The 19,860-nt window shown below is 40.3% G+C and overlaps 1 protein-coding gene across 2 annotated transcripts; it reads right to left on the bottom strand.

Annotated features, from left to right (window-relative positions):
* Window positions 1-1,110: 1,110 nt before the first annotated feature.
* Window positions 1,111-19,837, bottom strand: LOC143296401 (proton-coupled folate transporter-like). 2 transcript variants are annotated; one of them, XM_076608296.1, is made up of 6 exons: window positions 19,751-19,837; window positions 13,080-14,049; window positions 10,947-11,189; window positions 8,527-8,610; window positions 6,967-7,123; window positions 1,111-6,523 (listed from the first exon to the last, which is right to left on the bottom strand). In XM_076608296.1, exons 2-6 carry the CDS (start codon window positions 13,939-13,941, stop codon window positions 6,364-6,366), a joined length of 1,506 nt encoding a protein of 501 aa, XP_076464411.1. In that variant the 5' UTR covers window positions 13,942-14,049; window positions 19,751-19,837; the 3' UTR covers window positions 1,111-6,363. The 2 variants fall into 2 exon arrangements, with proteins under 2 accessions (XP_076464411.1, XP_076464412.1); XM_076608297.1 differs by lacking the exon at window positions 19,751-19,837 and adding an exon at window positions 14,906-15,022.
* Window positions 19,838-19,860: the final 23 nt, after the last annotated feature.

The raw sequence follows: 19,860 nt of genomic DNA, 5'->3' as shown, positions 1-19,860 counted from the left end.
GATTGATGTCACCCACCCAAACATATATTATTAAAACAAAATGACATATCAACAAGCCTTCAGCTCTGTTGCTCCTTCTCTTTGGAATTTGATCCCTGAGACCATTAGAAAAATGTCTACTTTTACTCTCTTAAAAAAAGCGATCAAAATAATGTTCATTTTGTTTTAGCAACCTTTCTTTGTTCAGCAACCTTTCTAACAGCTCAAGCGCTTTGCAAAAAAGAAAACCACTCACAACCTCTCTCTCTTCCTCACACCTTCTCTCATACAACATACACACAAAACATATGACATATTACTTCCAATGTTCACCAGAGTTATGCACTCCCTCCTCCACTTTCCAAATCAGTTCCAATGTGTGTATGTCTGAGAGAGAGAGAGGTGTGTGTGTGTGTGTGTGTGTGATCCAGACACTTGTTTCTGTCTGCGTGTTTTTTTGTTTTTTTGTTGTTGTTTTTATATAATTATTATTTATTTATTTGTTTATTTATTTGTGTAAGCTTATCTATTATTTATTCACCTTTTTTTTTTTTTTAAACATTATAATTATTATTTATTTATTTGTGTAAGCTTATCTATTATTTATTCACTTTTTTTTTCCCCTCAAGGCCTGACTAAGCGCGTTGGGTTACACTGCTGGTCAGGCATCTGCTTGGCAGATGTGGTGTAGCGTATATGGATTTGTCCGAACGCAGTGACGCCTCCTTGAGCTACTGAAACTGAAACTGAAACCGTCTGCGTGTGGGTGGCACTGTGTACACATGATCTGAGCGTGGAAATTTATTTGTGCCCTATATAAGTCAAGTTCATTTATTCATTCTTGGAAGTGAGTTCAATTGGGAGTAAAACTCAAATAATCAGAATCTGGACTCAGTTCCACTTTCAAAATCTAGACATAGTTAGCTCCCTTGTCATGCTGGTTTTGGAGGGGAGAATGAGATTAAGAGGTGATTCTTGAATATTTACATATCAAAGGGAGGAAAGTGGAAAAAAAAAAAAAAACCTGCAATTATTGGTTCAACAATATAAAAATGTCCCATTCTGAGTTCAAAGGAGACCAACAGAGGATAAGAATAAAAAAACAAAAACAAAACCCCCCCCCAAAAAAACCCCACACCCCCAAACCAAAAAAATCCCAGAAAGGTTGAACATGAAAAAAAGATGAGGAGGCGGAGAGTTGGGAGCCAAAGGAATTTTCTCACAAATGATTTTCAGAAAAAAAGGGTGACATTAGAATTAACTGCGCCACTGACACCCCAATGTGTAATCATGTAACCGTAAACTGTAATAAGGAATGCATCCATATGAATTCCTTCAAAAGTATTAACAACAATAACAAATCAAACTGGCATGTACACAGTGTTGTTATGACATAATAAACATTTCCAATGAAACAGGACATTTGATATTAAAAAATGATCATCAACAATAACAGCAACAAAAGGTGAGTCTGTATAACACTGTTACAAAAAAATTATTGAGTGTTCCAGGACTTAGCAATGCAGACAGAATTGAAATAGTTGTTATCCTGAACTGGATAGCTCTTGGGGATCTTTTCTGAGATTTGTACTGGTCTGCTGCAAAAGGCAAGGCACACAGGGTCAGGAGAGAGCAAGGGGGGTGGGGGTGGGGGGTGAGAGCAGACAAGAACAAGTAACCTTACTTTTCAATGTTAGAGGAAGAAGGTGTGGTGAAACCATCAAAGTATACAAGCTCAACTTTTGATTTTGAGCAAGGGAACTTCCACTGGCACATATATCCAAGGGAGGTAAGTGGAAAACTGTATTTCTTGCAACAACAAAATACACAACCCATTAAAAATGCCCCCCTCATTTCAAGGGAGACCAAAAGTAAGATTAAAACCAAAAAGCATTATTAAAACAAGCAAAAAACAACAACAACAACAACAAAAAGCCATAGGGTCAAACATGAAGAAAGAGGATGAGGAGGAGGAGTGAGTGTAAATAAGGCAACAGAAAAGAACATTTCTCACATAACATTTTCAGAATGTGGGGGCATTATTTATAACTAACAGCACCCCTGACACCCCAACATGTAATCATGTAACTGATAACTGTAAAAAGGAATGCATAAATGTCACATACAAGTTCCTTCAAAAGTATTCACAACAATAACAAATCAGACTCTCATGTAAGGCATGGTTCTACCACCCGAAAACGCCTAAAATTACCAATTTTTGTTATCTTGGTTTACCCACTAAATTTCAACTACTCTGTTTCAAATTTGGTCTGTATTTAGTTTAAGTTTTACTGTTTGCATATCTGAAATCAGCTTAAGATTTTGTCATATCTTCACATTGTATATAGGGTTTGAATTTTGTGAAAAGTAGTGTGTACGGAAAAACGGTTCCATCAGGGTTTCCCTGATAACATAAGAACTAAACATGCTATTTGTATGAAATTTCACAGAAACACTGTTAGATGAACAGGGAACAATGTGTTGGCAGAAAAAAAGTCATTGAAAAAAAGTCAATGTTGTTTTGGTCTTCTAAATTATGTGGAAAACTGGAAAAATACAAATTCAATTATAAGGCCTAAATTACCAAAAGCTCCCAACAAAATGTAACAAAATGTGTAATAAACACATACTCAAAATATGAGCTCAATCTGCTGAATAGTTTTTTTTGTGTTTTTTTAGATATTTGGGAAATGGTGAACATAAATGGCGAAAATTGCGTTTTGAGAAAATGGGATTTAAAGTTTTCATTTTGACTGCATCCAAATTAAGTATCTATTAAAGTACTTCAAATGACTTTTTTTCCATCATGCGGTGCATGCTTGAATAGTTTCTGACTCACTATACTACTCATGGGCCCCTGCCTGGTAATACTCCTCAGTTTTTTCACCCTCCTGGTCCGCAGCAGTCAGCGCTTAATGTCGTCGAGCAAACTTCATCACAGCACTTGCCTGTATTTGTCCTGATGCAACTCTTTTTCTGTCTAGCTGAGCAGAGCACTGCTTAGTCCACACTCCAGGCTCCATTCCAAGGGAGTGAAAAATGCCCAGCCTGCATAACTCTCCATCATTATACACAATGGTGGCATCTGCAACTGCCAGGCTCAGTCTTTTGCGGCCTACAAATGTTGTTTTAGGACATCTCTCCCAGATCAGATTGTGAAAGCTTTCATTTGTGTTCTGGCTGCCCCCATGGAGACACCTTTCCAGCAAACTGTCCTGGGTGAGTGTTTCAAACACTGGTCAGATGGCCTCACAGACAAAGTAAGGAAATGCATGCTTGTCGGGGTCACCTCGGCCACTCTTTGATGGACACCAGTCTCCACACAAATCATGTTGTTTTGCCTATGATTGAAAATGGCCCAGATATCCTGTTTCATTTTATCTAAATTGCCTGGATTCTTTCTGATAGCTGCACCATAGTGCCCATGAATTATCAGGATGGCTTTTTTTGGTATTCAGGTAAGTTTGTTCTGGCCTCCAATACCTTTTACTGTCTTTCCTCTATGGCTGAATGTTTGTTTTTTCAGATCACTGACTTTGTTTGAAAGATGTCTACTCATCCTTTTTTGGACATGGCCACAGCAATCCAATTTTCTAATTGTCACATTTTCATAAATGGCTTCATTCTTCAATGTAGTGTAGGTCTTACTGTCTCCGTCTCCTAAAAAGTTGATGTATCGAAGGCCATATTTCCTGTGAAACTGACAGGAAATTAGAGAAACACACTTAAAAATGAGCACCAATAATAACAACTAAAGAAGAGTCTCTATAACACTGCTACAAAAGAGATTCAGTGTTCCAAGGCTCCAAACAGTGTCAACAGAATGAAGATAGTTGGAATCCTGAACTGGATAGCTCCAGGGGATCATTTACTGAGATTTGTACAAGTCTGCTGCAGAAGACATGGCACACAGGGTTAGGAGTGAGCAGAGGGAGAAGACTATGTTTGAAATGAACACATAACCTTACAGTAATTTCAACTTTTCAAATTCACACACACACACACACACACACACACACACACACACACACACACACACACAGAGATAAACAGATAGATAGATAGATATCACAAATAAGTATACAAAGTCAGACAAGTGAAATCTCAACATTAATCTCATGCCTGAAATTTGATCTAAAGTCCTGAGAAAGAAACAAGAATAACAGATAAAGCCAATGCGCACACATACACAGTCACAAAATAAGCGCACACAGGCAACGAAAACTTCATCATAAATCTCATGCCTGAAATCTGATCTAAGGAAGAAACAAAAAGAACAGGTGAAGTTGTAACATGCTGAACATTGTCTCATGACAGGGTACTTTTGAGAGATGTTGCATGAGTGATGCTGTTATCTTTCTTTTTTTTTTCTGATCTTTTTTCTCCTCCTCAGCCAGATGCCAACCACTATAATATCAGAAGTGCTTTGTTTTGGCAATTAGTTCTGCAGAGTGATGACCAATCACTCACAAATAGATCGGCACAAAAAAAAAACAACTCTGAAAGATATATGAAAATAAATATAATTCCCTATTTTAGTATCCTAAAATTCTGGGTCCTATTTAAATGGAAAATTTCATATATTTTACAATGCAGGCATATGAGAAATGATATGTAGGCTGCAATCCACCCTTGCAGTCAAACAATTTGAAATGGCCCATATCAAACACAAACTGGCACTTGTCAACTCGAGTCACCATGTTGTTGGGTTTTTCTGTATAACTCTGCATGGTTCGAAGGGCCTAACATGAAAAGAACAGCTCTCTGATTGGCATAGTCTGAAAGAACATGTCAGTGCTTACAAATTTTTGGAACTGGCAAGATGGCAGCACATTAGCGTAGCAACTGCATCTGATTCAAAATAAAGTACATTAACCCTCAAAACAAGAGTCAAAAACCACTGAAAAAAAAAATGCAGTTAAAATGGGTACCTGGATTTTGGATACAAAAATGGGAAAGTACCAAAAGTAATCACACAAAGCAACGTTTTGGCAATCAGTTCATCACTCACAAATAGATTGGCAAAACAACTCTAAAAGATATATGAAAATAAATATTTATGCAAAGCAAAACAAAGCAAAACTATTTCCAAAATAATCATGTAGCTAAGAAAAGCAAACTCTTTTGTTTTAGTGCTGATGAATTGTGAACTGTAACAAGTGTATTGTTTTAAAACATATCTACCTAATAGGATTTTGAGAATTATACATTGGAGTATCAGAAGGAGGCTGGCAGCTCCAGAAATTGCACTTGTTTTTTTTTTTTCTTCTTTCTTTTTTTAAATTTTTTATAAACAACAGTCAGTAACAATTCATTGACACTGAAATCCTTCAGAAAATATGTATCACACACACACACACACACACACACGCACGCACACAAGATAAAGCTCTCTTTCCACTCAGTGTTACTTGCTGTGAAGTGTCAGGGAGGGGGAACCAATATCCCACATTTTATGCCATCCACTCTGGGCCTGGTTATTAAAGGCAGAAAGAAGAGCACCAGACTAAATCACCTGTGCGTGAAAAATATGCCACTTTTAGACGGAATGTACTGATATATGACAATTAGCGTTCATCCATGGTGGAGCTAGCTTCTTTCTGTCTTTCAAGATGGGCCTAAAAGTGGACAGGATAAAGTCAACATATTTCCTTTTTTCTATGGTACATGATAAAGTGTGCATATTTCCTTTTTTCTATGGTACATTTTCAGTTTAATATGCATCCTAAATCTTCACATACAATCCACTGCAAAGTCTCAGATCATCAAACAGAAAAGCGAGATTCTCAACACTCCAGAAGGAAGGATGCAATGTGTTTGGTATGAGTGCTTTCAGATTCAGTGCCCTGGCAGTCCAGAATTCAATGCCGTGCCTGTGTGACTGACACACCAAGTTTTAACAAAAATCTCTAACGTTTACACATTTTTTTTGCCAGAAAACTTTGTGTAAATATTCTAATAGTGCATGTTTGTTTGGTTTTTTTAATTCCTGCTGTTGGTTTGCATAGATTCAAGTGGTGTGTGTGTGTGTGTGTGTGTGTGTGTGTGTGTGTGTGTGTGTGTGTGTGTGTGTGTGTGTGTGTGTGTGTGTGTGTGTGTGTGTGTGTGTGTGTGTGTGTGTGTGTGTGTGTGTGTGTGTGTGTGTGTGTGTGTGTGCAATGAGTTTCACTTAAAAGAATCGCTCTTTCTCTCTCTGCCATTCATTACTATTCATAACCCATGAATACATGAATATAAAAAATAAAAAAGAACAAATCCTATCAGACCGACCACCAAAAGACAACAGAAAAGAAAAGCCATATCTATGCCAAAAAGCAGAGAGCAGCCATCTACAACAACGCTCATGACCTTGGCCGGTCGCATTCTCCTCGGAACAGCGACCATTCATGTTATGTATCCAAAGTGATCCTCACTGGCCACCTCAGCGATGTGAAAGTCCTCTTCATCTCTGCTGCTGGATTCATGCTCAGTGTCTGTCTCCTCAGCCATTCTATCGAACGGCTGTGGGGTACATAACTCCGCCGTTCCCGTCCTGTGCAAATATCTGTTAACATAAGAGTAAAAAAAACCATGATAAAGCAGTCGTGATATATGTACATTATGTACAACTGACAATAAAGGTCATCACAGCCTCATTTAAAACAGAATTATTAATATAGATAGATAGATAAATAGTAGATAGATAGACATTCATCTCTTTTCCTTTTTTTTCTTTTTTTTTATCAATACATTCTAAAAATATAGTTTTCACACATGACACCAACAGCTAAAAAAAAAAATCTATTAGTGTGTGTGCATGCATGCACAGGGCATGCACATACATGCACGTATAGCTATGTATGGTCACTCTCAGAATGTGTGTGTGTGTGTGTGTGTGTGTGTGTGTGTGCACGTGCGGGCAGGCAGGCACTCACATACGTTTATACACACACACACACTCTTCCCTCACTCATCTCCCCCCCCCCCCCCCCCCCCCGAGACACTCACAGCACAATGAAAAAAGCCGCAAGGGAGATGATGGCAGCCATGATGAAGGAGAATCCAGGGAAGAAGTGCAGGCTTTCAGGGTACACAGTGTTGAACAGCAGGGCCGCCAGCACCGCCACTACGCTCTCTGACGCCGCTACCACACTGAACAGACGACCTGTCACACACACACACAAAATATAGGACCCATACTGATATATGATAAACAAATTTCGCTTGCACTGATCAATGTAAATGCTTCTTATGCCCCAACACCATAAGAATCAAGAATGTTTAATCCTTTGACCCCTCCTCATTGCCTTCAGTTTCTGTCTTAACAAACAGTGGAGTGATAGCCTAGAGGTAACACGTCCGCCTAGGAAGCGAGAGAGAATCTGAGCGCGGTGGTTCGAATCATGGCTCAGCCGCCGATATTTTCTCCCCCTCCAGTAGACCTTGAGTGGTGGTCTGGACGCTAGTCATTTGGATGAGATGATAAACTGAGGTCCCGTGTGCAGCATGCACTTAGCGCACGTAAAAGAACCCACGGCAACAAAAAGGTTGTTCCTGGCAAAATTCTGTAGAAAAATCCACTTCGATAGGAAAAACAAATAAAAAACTGCACGCAGGAAAAAATACAAAAAAATGGGTGGCGCTGTAGTGTAGCGACGCGCTCTCCCTGGGGAGAGCAGCCCGAATTTCACACAGAGAAATCTGTTGTGATAAAAAGAAATACAAATACAAATACATAAGTCTCCAGAACTGCAAGGACTTGAGGAAAGAGACTGTCCAACAAGACCCACTGCACAACAAGCTGTATAAAAACAGAAACTTTAAACTCAAGTGTTGTATTCAATTCTGGAACATGTTAGCAGGACAACTTTTTTGCTTTTTGTACTGTTTTTTTGTTCTGACTTCTCTCACCTTCCCATCTTCAATCTGGATGACTGAACCATTACTCCACTCACCCAGAAGAACCCAGTTTCAGTTTCTCAAGGAGGCGTCACTGTGTTCAGATAAATCCATATATATGCTATATCACATCTTGCTAGGCAGGTGCCTAACAAAGGCTTTGAGTGCATTCATATGTATATTTTGTGTACCTGTAAGAGTGGATTTGTTCTACAGAATTTTGCCAGAGGACAATACCCATGTCGTCATGCGTTCTTTTTCAGTGCGCCGAGTGCGTGCTGCAAATGGGACTTTGGTTTATCATCTCATCTGAATAATTAGACACTCAGTTTGATTTTCCAGTCAAACCTGGGAGAAATGGTGAGACCAGGATTGGAACCCAGACCCTCACGCACACTGTATTGGCAGGTAAGCATCTCAACCGTTATGCCAAGTTCCTCTGTAGAAGACAAAGAGACAGAGACAGGTAGACACTGAGAAAGAGATGGAGGAAAGTAAAGAGATGAGGTCACAAAGAGAAAAAGACGTGTTTACTGTAAAAAGGAGCAAGATTCCATTTTCACAGAAAAATAAAGTAGTGTCCCCCGCCCCCTGAAATTTAAAAAAAAAAAAAAAAAAAAAATTCAAAAATTCAACCAACCTAACGAAAACAATCAAAAAATAACCTGCCTTGTTCGTCTCGTTTGACCAGACTGGATGACATGGACCGGATCCCCACGGAAGGCAGTCCCTGTCCCATGCTCACCACACCAGCTGCACACAGTCCCTGTAAACTCACTTTGTATGTACTACTTATCTTGTGCTACCATTCCTTCCAGCTTAATATAGAATGGGGATTTCCCTGAAAAAAATCTGTGCACTGTCATCTTCACAACAGCATACTTGCTGTTTTTGTGTGTAATAATAATATCATGCAAAGAATTTTCATATGCTTTCACTTACACACACGCATACACACACACACAGAAGACATACAAGCACTAAATATACAAACGCAAACACACTCAAACAGTCTACAACAGGACTCAATAATACAATAGTTTCTTCTTGTTCTGTCAAATTTATTGCATTTGAACTGTTGGTGGGGGAGAGGAACTTTTGTTTAATATCCTGTCACACATACTGGTAACTGATGAATTTGTAACTGTATTGTGACATTTTTCTCTAGATTCTTCATTGATTTTTGCCATTTTAGTGAACAACCCTACTTTTACTGCAGTGGTTTCATGTGGTGCTGGTCCAGATGATTTGTAGCAGGCATGTAGCATATAAGTGTATGTAGGAACAATCAGTAATTTTTTTTTTCTCAAGGCCTGACTAAGCGCATTGGGTTACGCTGCTGGTCAGGCATCTGCTTGGCAGATGTGGTGTAGCGTATATGGATTTGTCCGAACGCAGTGACGCCTCCTTGAGCTACTGAAACTGAAAACTGAAATCTGTTTAACTCATTCTACTCCACTGCTGCACGCCTGCTACAACTCATCTGGACCAGCACTACATGAAACCACTGCAGTAAAAGTAGGGTTGTTCACTAAAATGGCAAAAATCAATGAAGAATTGTTGATTTAATCAGAAAAACAAAGCTTCGTTTCCATGCTTCCAAAATTCGTAAACAGTTCAGTTTAGGATGCCATCTGTACCGTGCAAAAATAAACGAAATTAGATTAGTGTACTGGTACAAGAAAAACTAGTACCAAGTCCACAGGGGAAGTAACTACGGTACAAGTTAACTTGTACATGGAGTAGAATGAGTCAATCACAGATGCCAACCCCTGTCAAGTGTATGTAGGAACAATCAGGAAATTTGATAGGAATATTTTTAATTTGGTAGGAACACTTGGACTCTGAGGAGGAATTTTTGTTTAATGTCCCGTCACACATATCGGTGATTGAAGACATTTTGTTAAAGTATTTATGAATACATCTGAGTATTATCGGTTAGAAGGGGTGGGAGATGTGGATGAATGGAGGGTTGGGGGAAACTGGGCAAATGAGGGTAAAAATGTGGGTGAAATTTGGAAGAAAAACAAAACAAACAAAAAAATCCTCTAAATACAGTTACAGGAAATTACTTAAAGGACTTCGTAAACGAGAAGTCGTTAAACTGACAAGCGAAACAACTGATAATGAATGCAAAAAGTCAAAAACACCAACGTTCTCAGTCACTTGTGAAGACACACTTTCGTGTACAAAAGGCTTCATCAAGCTACAGTGAAAAATTATATGCTCAATTATCAGGTTACTAAAGCATATGCACTTGACATTAGAACAATACTTGGACTCTGAGCCACATCAGCAAATGTACTTTTTTTTTTTAAGGCAGACAAACATTTGGGCACATACCTACCTGCAACATACTGTAACTGCTATGATTAAGCTGATTCGTCCACTCAATGCTGTTTCAATGTAAACATGCATGCATTTAGCTGAGCATCACCACATGAGACCAAGGTCAGTAGTGACTGCCCTGGCCTCGTCATTGATAGGTCTTGAGCATCTGGGAATAGTCTAGTAATGTTACGACAGGAAAAGCCTGTGACCATGCTATACAGTCAAAAATGAACTCATCCGAACAATTTTGACATTGGCATAACATCAAAACAAACTGCGATCAAGCGTAACAAAACATGGTGAAATCGTAACAGTTGGCATCTCTGGTTAAAGAAACCAATCATCTCCAACAGCCGACGGGTGCAATTGGCGAATGGTTAAAGTGTTGGACTTTCGATCTGAGGGTCCCGGGTTCGAATCACGGTGACGGCACCTGGTGGGTAAAGGGTGTAGATTTCTACTATCTCCCAGGTCAACATATGTGCAGACCTGCCAGTGCCTGAACCCCCTTCATGTGTATACACAAGCAGAGGTCAAATATGCACGTTAAAGATCCTGTAATCCATTTCAGCATTCGGTGAGTTATGGAAACAAGAACATACCCAGCACGCACAATCCCGAAAGCGGAGTATGGCTGCCTGCATGGCGGGTTAAAAACGGTCATACACATAAAAGCCCACTCGCGTATATACGAGTGAATGTGGAAGTTGCAGCCCACAAACGCAGAAGAAGAAGAAGAAGATCTCCAGCAGCCTCACCACAGAACACCATCCAGGTGTGGGTGGCCAGCCCAAGCAGAACCAGCCCCGCCACCTTGGACACCAGTCCCCCCAGCACCAGCGACGTGTCTCGCACCCGCAGCTTCCGCTTCAGCAGGGGCAGCGCCACCATCAGCACCAGGCCGCGCAGCAGGTTCTCCAGGCCCTTGAAGTAGCCGAACAGCGTCTGCGACCACGCCAGGGGTTCGCGCCTCAGGAACAGCAGCAGAATGTCCAGCTCACCTGTTGTGATCCAGGGACAGCCACAGGTGTACAGTGTTGTTTATTTTCCAGCCATTCAAATCAGTAAAGAACTCCATGTCTTCACTTTTATGTTTTAATCAAGTTAATTTTCTTACTTCTGTTATCGTTTACTATTTCTAAACGTACACATGTTCATATGCCTTGAACGGCTGGGATGTTCTTGCGCATGTGTGTTTGTGTGCGTGTGTCTACAACTTGTATGGGGTGGGTGTCGGTTTGTAGGTTGGAGTTGGAGCAGGATGATTTGTGCGTGCAGGTCTGTACATGTGTTTTTAGTATGCATGCATCATTGTGTTTTTCATTGTCAACCCCAGGGCTTTTGTGTCATTACATTGTCCTTTATTATCATTATTATTATTATTATCATAAGGTTAAAATGTTAAAAGGTCCCAGCGCCTTTTACAGACACTGAGGCACTGAATTCATAACCACTGTAATGTAGTGTTATCTGAAAGGTTGAAAAAAAGTTACAGAATCTCATAAATGTGCAGACCTGCTAGTGCCTGAACAACTTTCATGTGTATATGCACACTGAATATCAAATACACATGTTAAAGATCCTGTAATCCATGTCAGTGTTCGGTGGGTTATGGAGACACGAAAATACCAAGCATGCATCAGTCACAACAGTCATCAGTAAGTCGATGGACGTGTAACAGAAAGAAGATGAAGAACCTTTTACAGCCATCCGGATAGAGAATTTCATATCCACTGTGTCTAACTCTAAGGCTTTGCACAGCAAGGTGGGGCCCAATCTTCTCCCCTTCTGCCACTTTTATTTTAACCTTCCCCATCTGGGTGGAGAGTGAGGGAAATCGGAGTAATGTGTCTTTCCCAAGGACCATGTTGAGATGTTGGCTTCAAACCCTATTCACTTGTGAACACTGGGTCAGTCCAACGCCCAACTGGTTCTGCCAAGGGGCCTCAAATCAACATTTACTACCACACAACACAACGAAAGCACAGTTTAAAAGAAGAATCCATATTTCTAATCACATGATCAACATTTCCTTTTTGTCTCACTCAATTTTACTTGTATACGAAAACAGATTACTTTTTCTGCTCAAAACTTTTTCTGCCACAACTCACAGGTAACGGCTATCAATACCATTAAAGATATGAAATACAGTGAAAACACTCACCAGTATTTCTTTCCCCTCCACTAAACCTTGAGTGGTGGTCTGGTTGCTAATTATATGGATAAGATAATAAAACCCAGGTCCCATGTGTAGCATGGACTGAGTGCACGTAAAAGAATCCATGGTGACCATGGTCTGTCTCTAATTCTGTAGAAAAATCCACACTGACAGCAAAAAAAAATGCACTTGCAGGAAGCAAAAGAAGAAAAAAAAAAGGGTGATACTGCAATGTGGTGACACACTCTCTCTAGGGAGAGCAGACACAATTTCACACAGAGAAATCTGTTGTCATAAAAAGCAACACCATATCATACCATACAACACAACACAGTACAATACAGTACAGTAAAATACAACACAACACAACACAGTACAGTTCAGTTCAGTTCAGTTCAGTACAGTACAGCATTCAGTTCAGTTCAGTTCAGTACAGTACAGCACAGTACATTACAGTACAGTACAATACAATACAATACAATACAATACAATACAATACACCTACCACCAAACAACACAACAAAGGCTTAGCTAAAAGAACAATTCACAGATCCAATCACAAGATCTTCAATTCCTTTTTTCTCCTCCCTTGCTTTAACTGAAATACTAAACCAGATCATTTGTCTGCTCAAGACTACACTGCCACAACTCACAACAGCTTGTAACAGTTACAGCAGTGTACCAGTAAAAATACGAAATAAAGTGGAAAAAAAACCAACTGTAATGTCCTCACCAACGGTGCACAGTAGGATGAGGTCGATGCTGAGCACCAGCAGGAGGATGGTCAGACGGACGCGAGGTGCCCGGGGCCGCCTCACAAACTGCATCACCTCCTTCAGTGACTCCCAGGCCCAGCGGCCACACATGCTGCGCAGCACCACGGGCTCCGGCGGCCTCACGTCCTCCAGCCACACCACCACGTACACCAGCGCCAGGCACTGCAGCCCTGCACTGAACCCGAACACGAAGGTGAAGCTGGTCCCGTCCAGCATGACCCCCGAGGTGAACACCCCCAGTGTCCCTGCCAGGAAGATCATGCTCTCCAGGATCCCGATGCGCGTGGTCTTGGTCTCAGGGGGAGCCACGTGCGTGATGTAGCTGAACACGGCCATCAGCGCTGCGATGATCCCACCGCACATCCCGCTCAGCAGGGGCCCAATGAGAAGAAAGCCGAGCGGAGCGTAGGGGAAGACGGCGTTCAGGAGGCTGGCCAGGGACTGGGCCACGGCGCCGAGGATGGGCAGAACGACAGGGAACTTGCGCCCAACCTTGTCCCCGAAGGAGCCGAGGAAGAGCATGACGGTGAAGCAGGCGGGGATGGTCATGGCCACATTGGCCAGCAGGATCCAGTGGGAGGTGGTGGACTGCACATAGTCGTTCTCCTCGCTGTGCTCCTGCTGGAAGGTGACATTCCTCAGCTGCTGGCAGAAGGAGGCATTGTACCTCTGGATGCACACCTTGAAGTAGGCCAGGGCCTGCAGGGTGGGCAGCACCACGTTGACCGCAAACATATACAGGAAGAGCACCGGCTCCACCGTGATGTCACGGAGGTTAAAGTGCACTGGCCCGCAACGGATGTCGCGAGATATGGCCATGTTTTCAAAGATGCTCAAAGGTCAGGCAGACGTCGTCAAGAAGTTGCAGACGTGTGCGTACTGTGTCTGTGCTGGTACGATTGTGTGGTGGGAGTGGTGCAGAGGATCCTGAAACAAAGACTTCCATTGTGAGAAAACTGAAACTTGTGTAAGTGAAGACATGATATGGTGTGAGCATGCACGTACCTGTGTGTATCACTCTGAAATTTGTTTTCTTTCATGTAAAGTGCTCTGAGTTCTTAGAGAGAAAGGGCGCCATATAAATGTACATCATTATTATTTTCATTATTATTGAAAACATGTATGCAACCATATGTGCATCATATGTGAATGTGTGTGTTACTCTGTGTGTGTGCATGTGTGTGTGTGTGTGTGTGTGTCTGTGTGTGTCTGTGTCTGTCTGTGTGTGTGTGTGTCTGTGTGGTTTTTTGTTTTGTTTTGGTTGTTGTTGTTGTTGTTGTTGTTTGGTGGTTGTTGTTGTTGTTGTGTTGGTGGTGGTGGTGGTGGTGGTGGTGTGTGTGTGTGTGTGTGTGTGTGTGCGCACATGCACATGCATGTGTGTGCATGGACTGCTGTTTCATACCACTAATGTTACTGATAAAATGCTGGCAGATTTCTGGAGACTTTTTTTTATCAAACTTTTTAATTGGCACTAACCAAGTAAACATAAACTGAAGTAAACAAGAGTTGCTTAGCTCCTCATTTCTCAGCAGAGCTCAGAACACTACATGGGGATATTTTACCTTGTCAAGCTTAAACAAGGGCCAGCATAACAACCAGGAAACCAATGAAAAGGAATCAAAGTGGAACTACTTTGTTTTGCAGTCTTGCTGATGCAAGTGTTTTCTCTGTGTCTCTGTTTCTCTCTCTCATGCACATGCATATTCCACACACACACACACACACACACACACACACACACACACACACACCTAACAGCACAATGAATAATAATTGTACTCACATCAGACTCAAATCGACTTAATATCACGAAGTTTCAGGAAAAAAAAAAAGTTACTCAGCAGCACCGTTTCTAATCAGATAACTCAACAGTCCATAAATGTACCCTCGCTCCTCTGTCCTCTTCTCAAAGTTTGTGTTTGCCATACACATTGTTTCTCATGACATACCGGTACACACTCCGTTCAACACAGAAAGACACACAAAACCTGCCTGTGCAAACAAGAGCTCTTTCAGTTTCATGGCTCTAGTTACAACTCTTCTCCAACTGTGTGCCACAAAGGTGTAATTACCAGAAAAAGCAAGGCTCAGTAGTGAAGGCAGTCACCTCTGTACTACACTTCACAGCAAGTCATAAAGCACCTCCATGCACATTTGGAACTGTACTGTATTACAGCTTTGTCACACAGATTTATCAGTGTGCAATTAGGGCTGCTCTCACCAGAAAGACTGCATTACTAAAGTACAGTGACACCTTTTCTTTTTCCTCTTTTATTTTCTGTCTGCAAGTTTATTTGTTTTTGTATCGTAGTAGAGCTTTCTGCACAATTTAGCCGTAGATTCTTTTACATGCTCTAAGTGCCTGCTGCACTTGGGATATCAGTTCATCACCTCACTTGAATGACTAGCATCCAGACTACCACACAAGATCTAGTTGAGGGTGGGAAAAGTACCAGTACTGGAGAGAGTGGGAGTGATGGCCTGGAGGTAACGCATCCGCCTAGGAAGCGAGAGAATCTGAGCGCGCTGGTTCGAATCACAGCTCAGCTGCCGATATTTTCTCCCCCTCCACTAGAACTTGAGTGGTGGTCTGGACGCTAGTCATTCGGATGAGACGATAAACAGAGGTCCCGTGTGCTTACATGCACTTAGCGCACGTAAAAGAACCCACGGCAACACAAGGGTTGTTCCTGGCAAAATTCCGTTGAAAAATCCACTCCGACAGGAAAAACAAATAAAATTGCACGCAGAAAAGAAAAAAAACAAACGGGGGTGGCGCTGTAGTGTAGCGATGCGCTCTCCCTGGGGAGAGCAGCCCGAATTTCACACAGAGAAATCTGTTGTGATAAAAAGAAATACAAATAATAAATAATACAAATAATACCATCCTACACACTCTGATTCTCTCGTTTCGTAGGCGCGCACACATTGCCACTAGGTCACCACTCCAAGCGCCTGTTTTGCGAGTCAACATTAACTGTCGTTACATAATGCAGTGACTGTATGGAAGTGAAAACAAAGTAACTAAATAACAAAGTAAACAAAACACAAAAACACTTTTACTTTCCCCATTTCATTATCACAGTTTCAGTTTATCACAATATCAGTCAGGAACTGTGGTTATTAAAAAAAATAGAGAGAGAGAGATATATACATACATACATATATATATATATATGTGTGTGTGTGTGTGTGTGTGTGTGTGTGTGTGTGTGTGTGTGTGTTTGTGTATGATTTTCTCTCCAAACTTCCTTATATCTATTCTCACAGATGCTACGTTACAAACTGACTGAAAGTACACCCCACCACCCCTTCTAATTACAAAAAAATGATTTTTTTTTTTTTTTTTTTTTTTTTTTGCTCTATATTATGAGAAGGGGGGAAAAAACCCACTCAAAAATCCCTCTGAAATAAGTTGAAAAAAATATCACTAATATGTTCTACAAAGATAAGACCTGCATGTAACAAGCTTTCAAGACCACTTTGACCTAATAAATAACCACATGTCAAAAATTCTTGTTTTTATCTTCAACCACATACACTTCCCAAAAGCAGCAGCAGACAGAAAAAACAACAAAAACAAAAAACATCAAGCCACATGTCAAACTATATATATAAATTCAAGACTCACATACACAAAATAAATAATACTGTCATGAATACAGCCCAGAACTGATGACAGAAGTTTCCGGGATGTGCAGCTGAAAATGGAAAAAGGAAAAAAAAAAAAAAAAAAAAAAAAAAAAAAAAAAAATCCACAAGACTATATCTGGCTATTTCACAGATAAATGAGGATTCTGTAGATACCTGCTTACAGCAGGGTTGTCATAGAAACATTGATTTGGTTAATTAGGCCTATGGTAATGACAAAGGACCTGGCATCTTCTGTAGAACAACAGCCAGTGGAAAACAAATAAAAATCAATGAAAATACAGGCCTGGTCTCTCTCAGTCACCTGTGCTGGTTCTTGACTTTCATCATCTGACATGACACTGAAGTAATTTATTACACTGTCAGACAGACAGATAACCACTTTCAAATACAGTATCAAAATATCAGTCTCACAAAACTTGAGCACATTTTTTTTCAGCTGACTTCAGTCAACTGGTAAGTTAACTGGGCATCTGCACTGGCATTCTCGATTCCAAGTTTGCAGTATATGCTGAATTAGTTGAATGCTCTCAGGGCTCTGTGGTCATCAATGATCAGAGGCATCAACCTGAGCTGATATCGTGTGGTAACAGTCCACCTACTAAAAGTGAGAGAATCTGAGCACACTGCTTTAAATCCCACACTCACCAGTATCTTCCCCACCTACACTAGATGTTGAGTGGTGGTCTGGATGCTAGACATTTGGATGAGATGGTAAACCAAGGACTCAAGATTCTAACCCACAGAGAAGCCTTTTAGCTGATCACATGTATGGGTCACTTTCCAGCTTGAAATGCAAGTTAGTGTGTATGATAATTATTTTCTTTTCGACTTGCTCAGCGATCATATGACTTGCATCCAATGTGACAAATGCATAAGCTGACATTTTAGAAATGTATTATAATTATTATTAATATATATTACCATTTTTTATCCTTCTCTCACAAGTCTTAATCTCTTCTCATGTGTTTGGCCTTCCGTCCAACGTCTATGATTTATTATATGTGTGCACACGCACGCACACATACACACGTACACATTATTACCCTCTCTGACATAAACTTAAATCAATATCAAACATGTAATAGTGCCAGGGGTATGTGGATTGTAAGAGAAGGAATTATTAGAGTTGTTATTGTTGAATAAGAATTGCTTATTAAACAGCTGCTTAGCAAAAGAAACCATACATTCAATGATGAAAGGAACAAGAAACAAAGAAATAACTACCTTTTTTTTTTCTTTTTTCTTTCTTTCTTTCTTTCTTTCTTTTTTTTATATTTTTTTTAATTTTTTTTTTTTAGCTTTTTAAAAGGTAATTTATTCTATATTCAGTGGGCTGTAAGACTTCAAAGAGACTCCACCTCTATCAATTTTTCCCAACATATGCCCAACACACATGTTGCAGTTCTAATGTTTCACAGCTGGTGTAGCTGTTTCCATGGAACTTGAAAAAAGGAAAATAAACCATCGGTGACATTGGAAAGAAGCGCAGTTTCTATTTCCATACCTTAGATATGTCATCCCTTTAATAAGTCAACCTTTTTTCCTGGTCCCTATATATGGGACCGACTTGTTCTGGGAGACATGTGACTGACTTATTCTGGGAGACAACTGTACTATGTAAACAAATATATTGTAATTTAGAGGTTACAGGACATAACTTAATTGTGACAATATTAACATGTGACATATCAATCTATATTTTGAGTTGTCTTTCTTTTAATAATATATCATACCAGCAATGTCTGTAGTGTTAGGCTAGGTGTACAGATATAAAATTTGATAAGGGAATCTCTCTTTCTCTCTCTCAATAGATAGATAGATAGATGGGTAGTCAATTATATATATATACTTATTTAAACATGTGTGTGTGTGTGTGTGTGTGTCTGTGTGTCTGTCTGTCCGTGTGTGTGTGTGTGTGTGTCTGTGTGTCTGTGTGTAATATTCCCTCTTCTGATTTGAAAATGATTTTAGACAGCAAGAAAAACAAAACAAAAAAAATATACAAGACCCATGAACTGATTGAAGAGGGCGTACAAAGTAATGGCATCGCAAAAAAAGTTCTGAACCATGCTATTTGGTGAGAAATATCAACTCACGGCTTCCAAAAGACAAGGAAGAAACTGACAACCAACAAGGCTTTTATAAATAACACTATTTTACACTTCATTCAAATTATATGTCATGGTTTTGTCCTGTCATTCACACAAAATATATGCAAACATGTACAGTACATTATATTTCTTTTAGTTGTATTCTCTAATTTCAGAAGTTCAGATGTGCATATATCATGAGGATGGAATTTGTATTTATATGAAATCAGTCTGAGAGAGGTGTTGCTACCTTGAAGAGGGTACTCAGCTTGCCTTGTGGTGGGAAGACAGTGACTAATTTGTGGTTTTATGTTTAATGGGTCATGTAACTTTGGCAGGTCAGTTCTAGAAGTACATATATAGGCACATGAAAAGATTACATTTTTATATTAGCATAATAGCTACTCTTGTATATCTTGTTATACGCTCTCTCTCTCTCTCTCTCTCTCTCTCTCTCTCTCTCTCTCTCTCACACACACACACACACACACACACACACGCACACACACACACACACACATCATGTACGTATCCTAAAACAAACATTCAAGCAATGCACACTGACATAAACCACTGACAGAAACCACTATATATGCAAATGCTTCAATGATGGGGAAGCAAACAGACCACATACAGTTTCAGGAATTTTCTTGTTGCCATTCCTAAATACCACTGCTACCATATGACCTGCTTGTGCGGTACACAGTTGCCGTAGCATACACAGACAATGATACTGATACACACAGACACACAAAGACACACACACACACACACACACACACACAGCAGGCGCCAGAAACAAACACGCGTATCCAGAAACGACCTAATATATCTGAGAATCACTAATATCAAACATACATGATAGTATCATAAGTCATACATACAAATTTATCTACATTGTCCCTTTGACAGCAATTCGGTCTGCCCCAAACCAAAGCATGCTCTGACTGTCAGAGTTATTCCAACCATCATCTTATTCCCAAATCCATTCATC

This window comes from Babylonia areolata, chromosome 21, assembly GCF_041734735.1.
Source record: "Babylonia areolata isolate BAREFJ2019XMU chromosome 21, ASM4173473v1, whole genome shotgun sequence".
NCBI lineage: Eukaryota > Metazoa > Mollusca > Gastropoda > Neogastropoda > Buccinidae > Babylonia > Babylonia areolata.
Note: the sequence above shows the minus strand (reverse complement) of the source record. Positions and strands in the feature narration are given on the sequence as shown.

Bases quoted from the DNA above. Each gene is read 5' to 3' on its own strand.
- LOC143296401 (XM_076608296.1), bottom strand. From the start codon at position 13,941: ATGGCCATATCTCGCGACATCCGTTGCGGGCCAGTGCACTTTAACCTC. The intron at 7,124-8,526 runs GCAGGTTATTTT...TGTGTGTGACAG, and splicing joins GGTCAAACGAGACGAACAAG to GTCGTCTGTTCAGTGTGGTA. The intron at 6,524-6,966 runs GTGAGTGTCTCG...TTATGTTAACAG, and splicing joins GCGGCTTTTTTCATTGTGCT to ATATTTGCACAGGACGGGAA.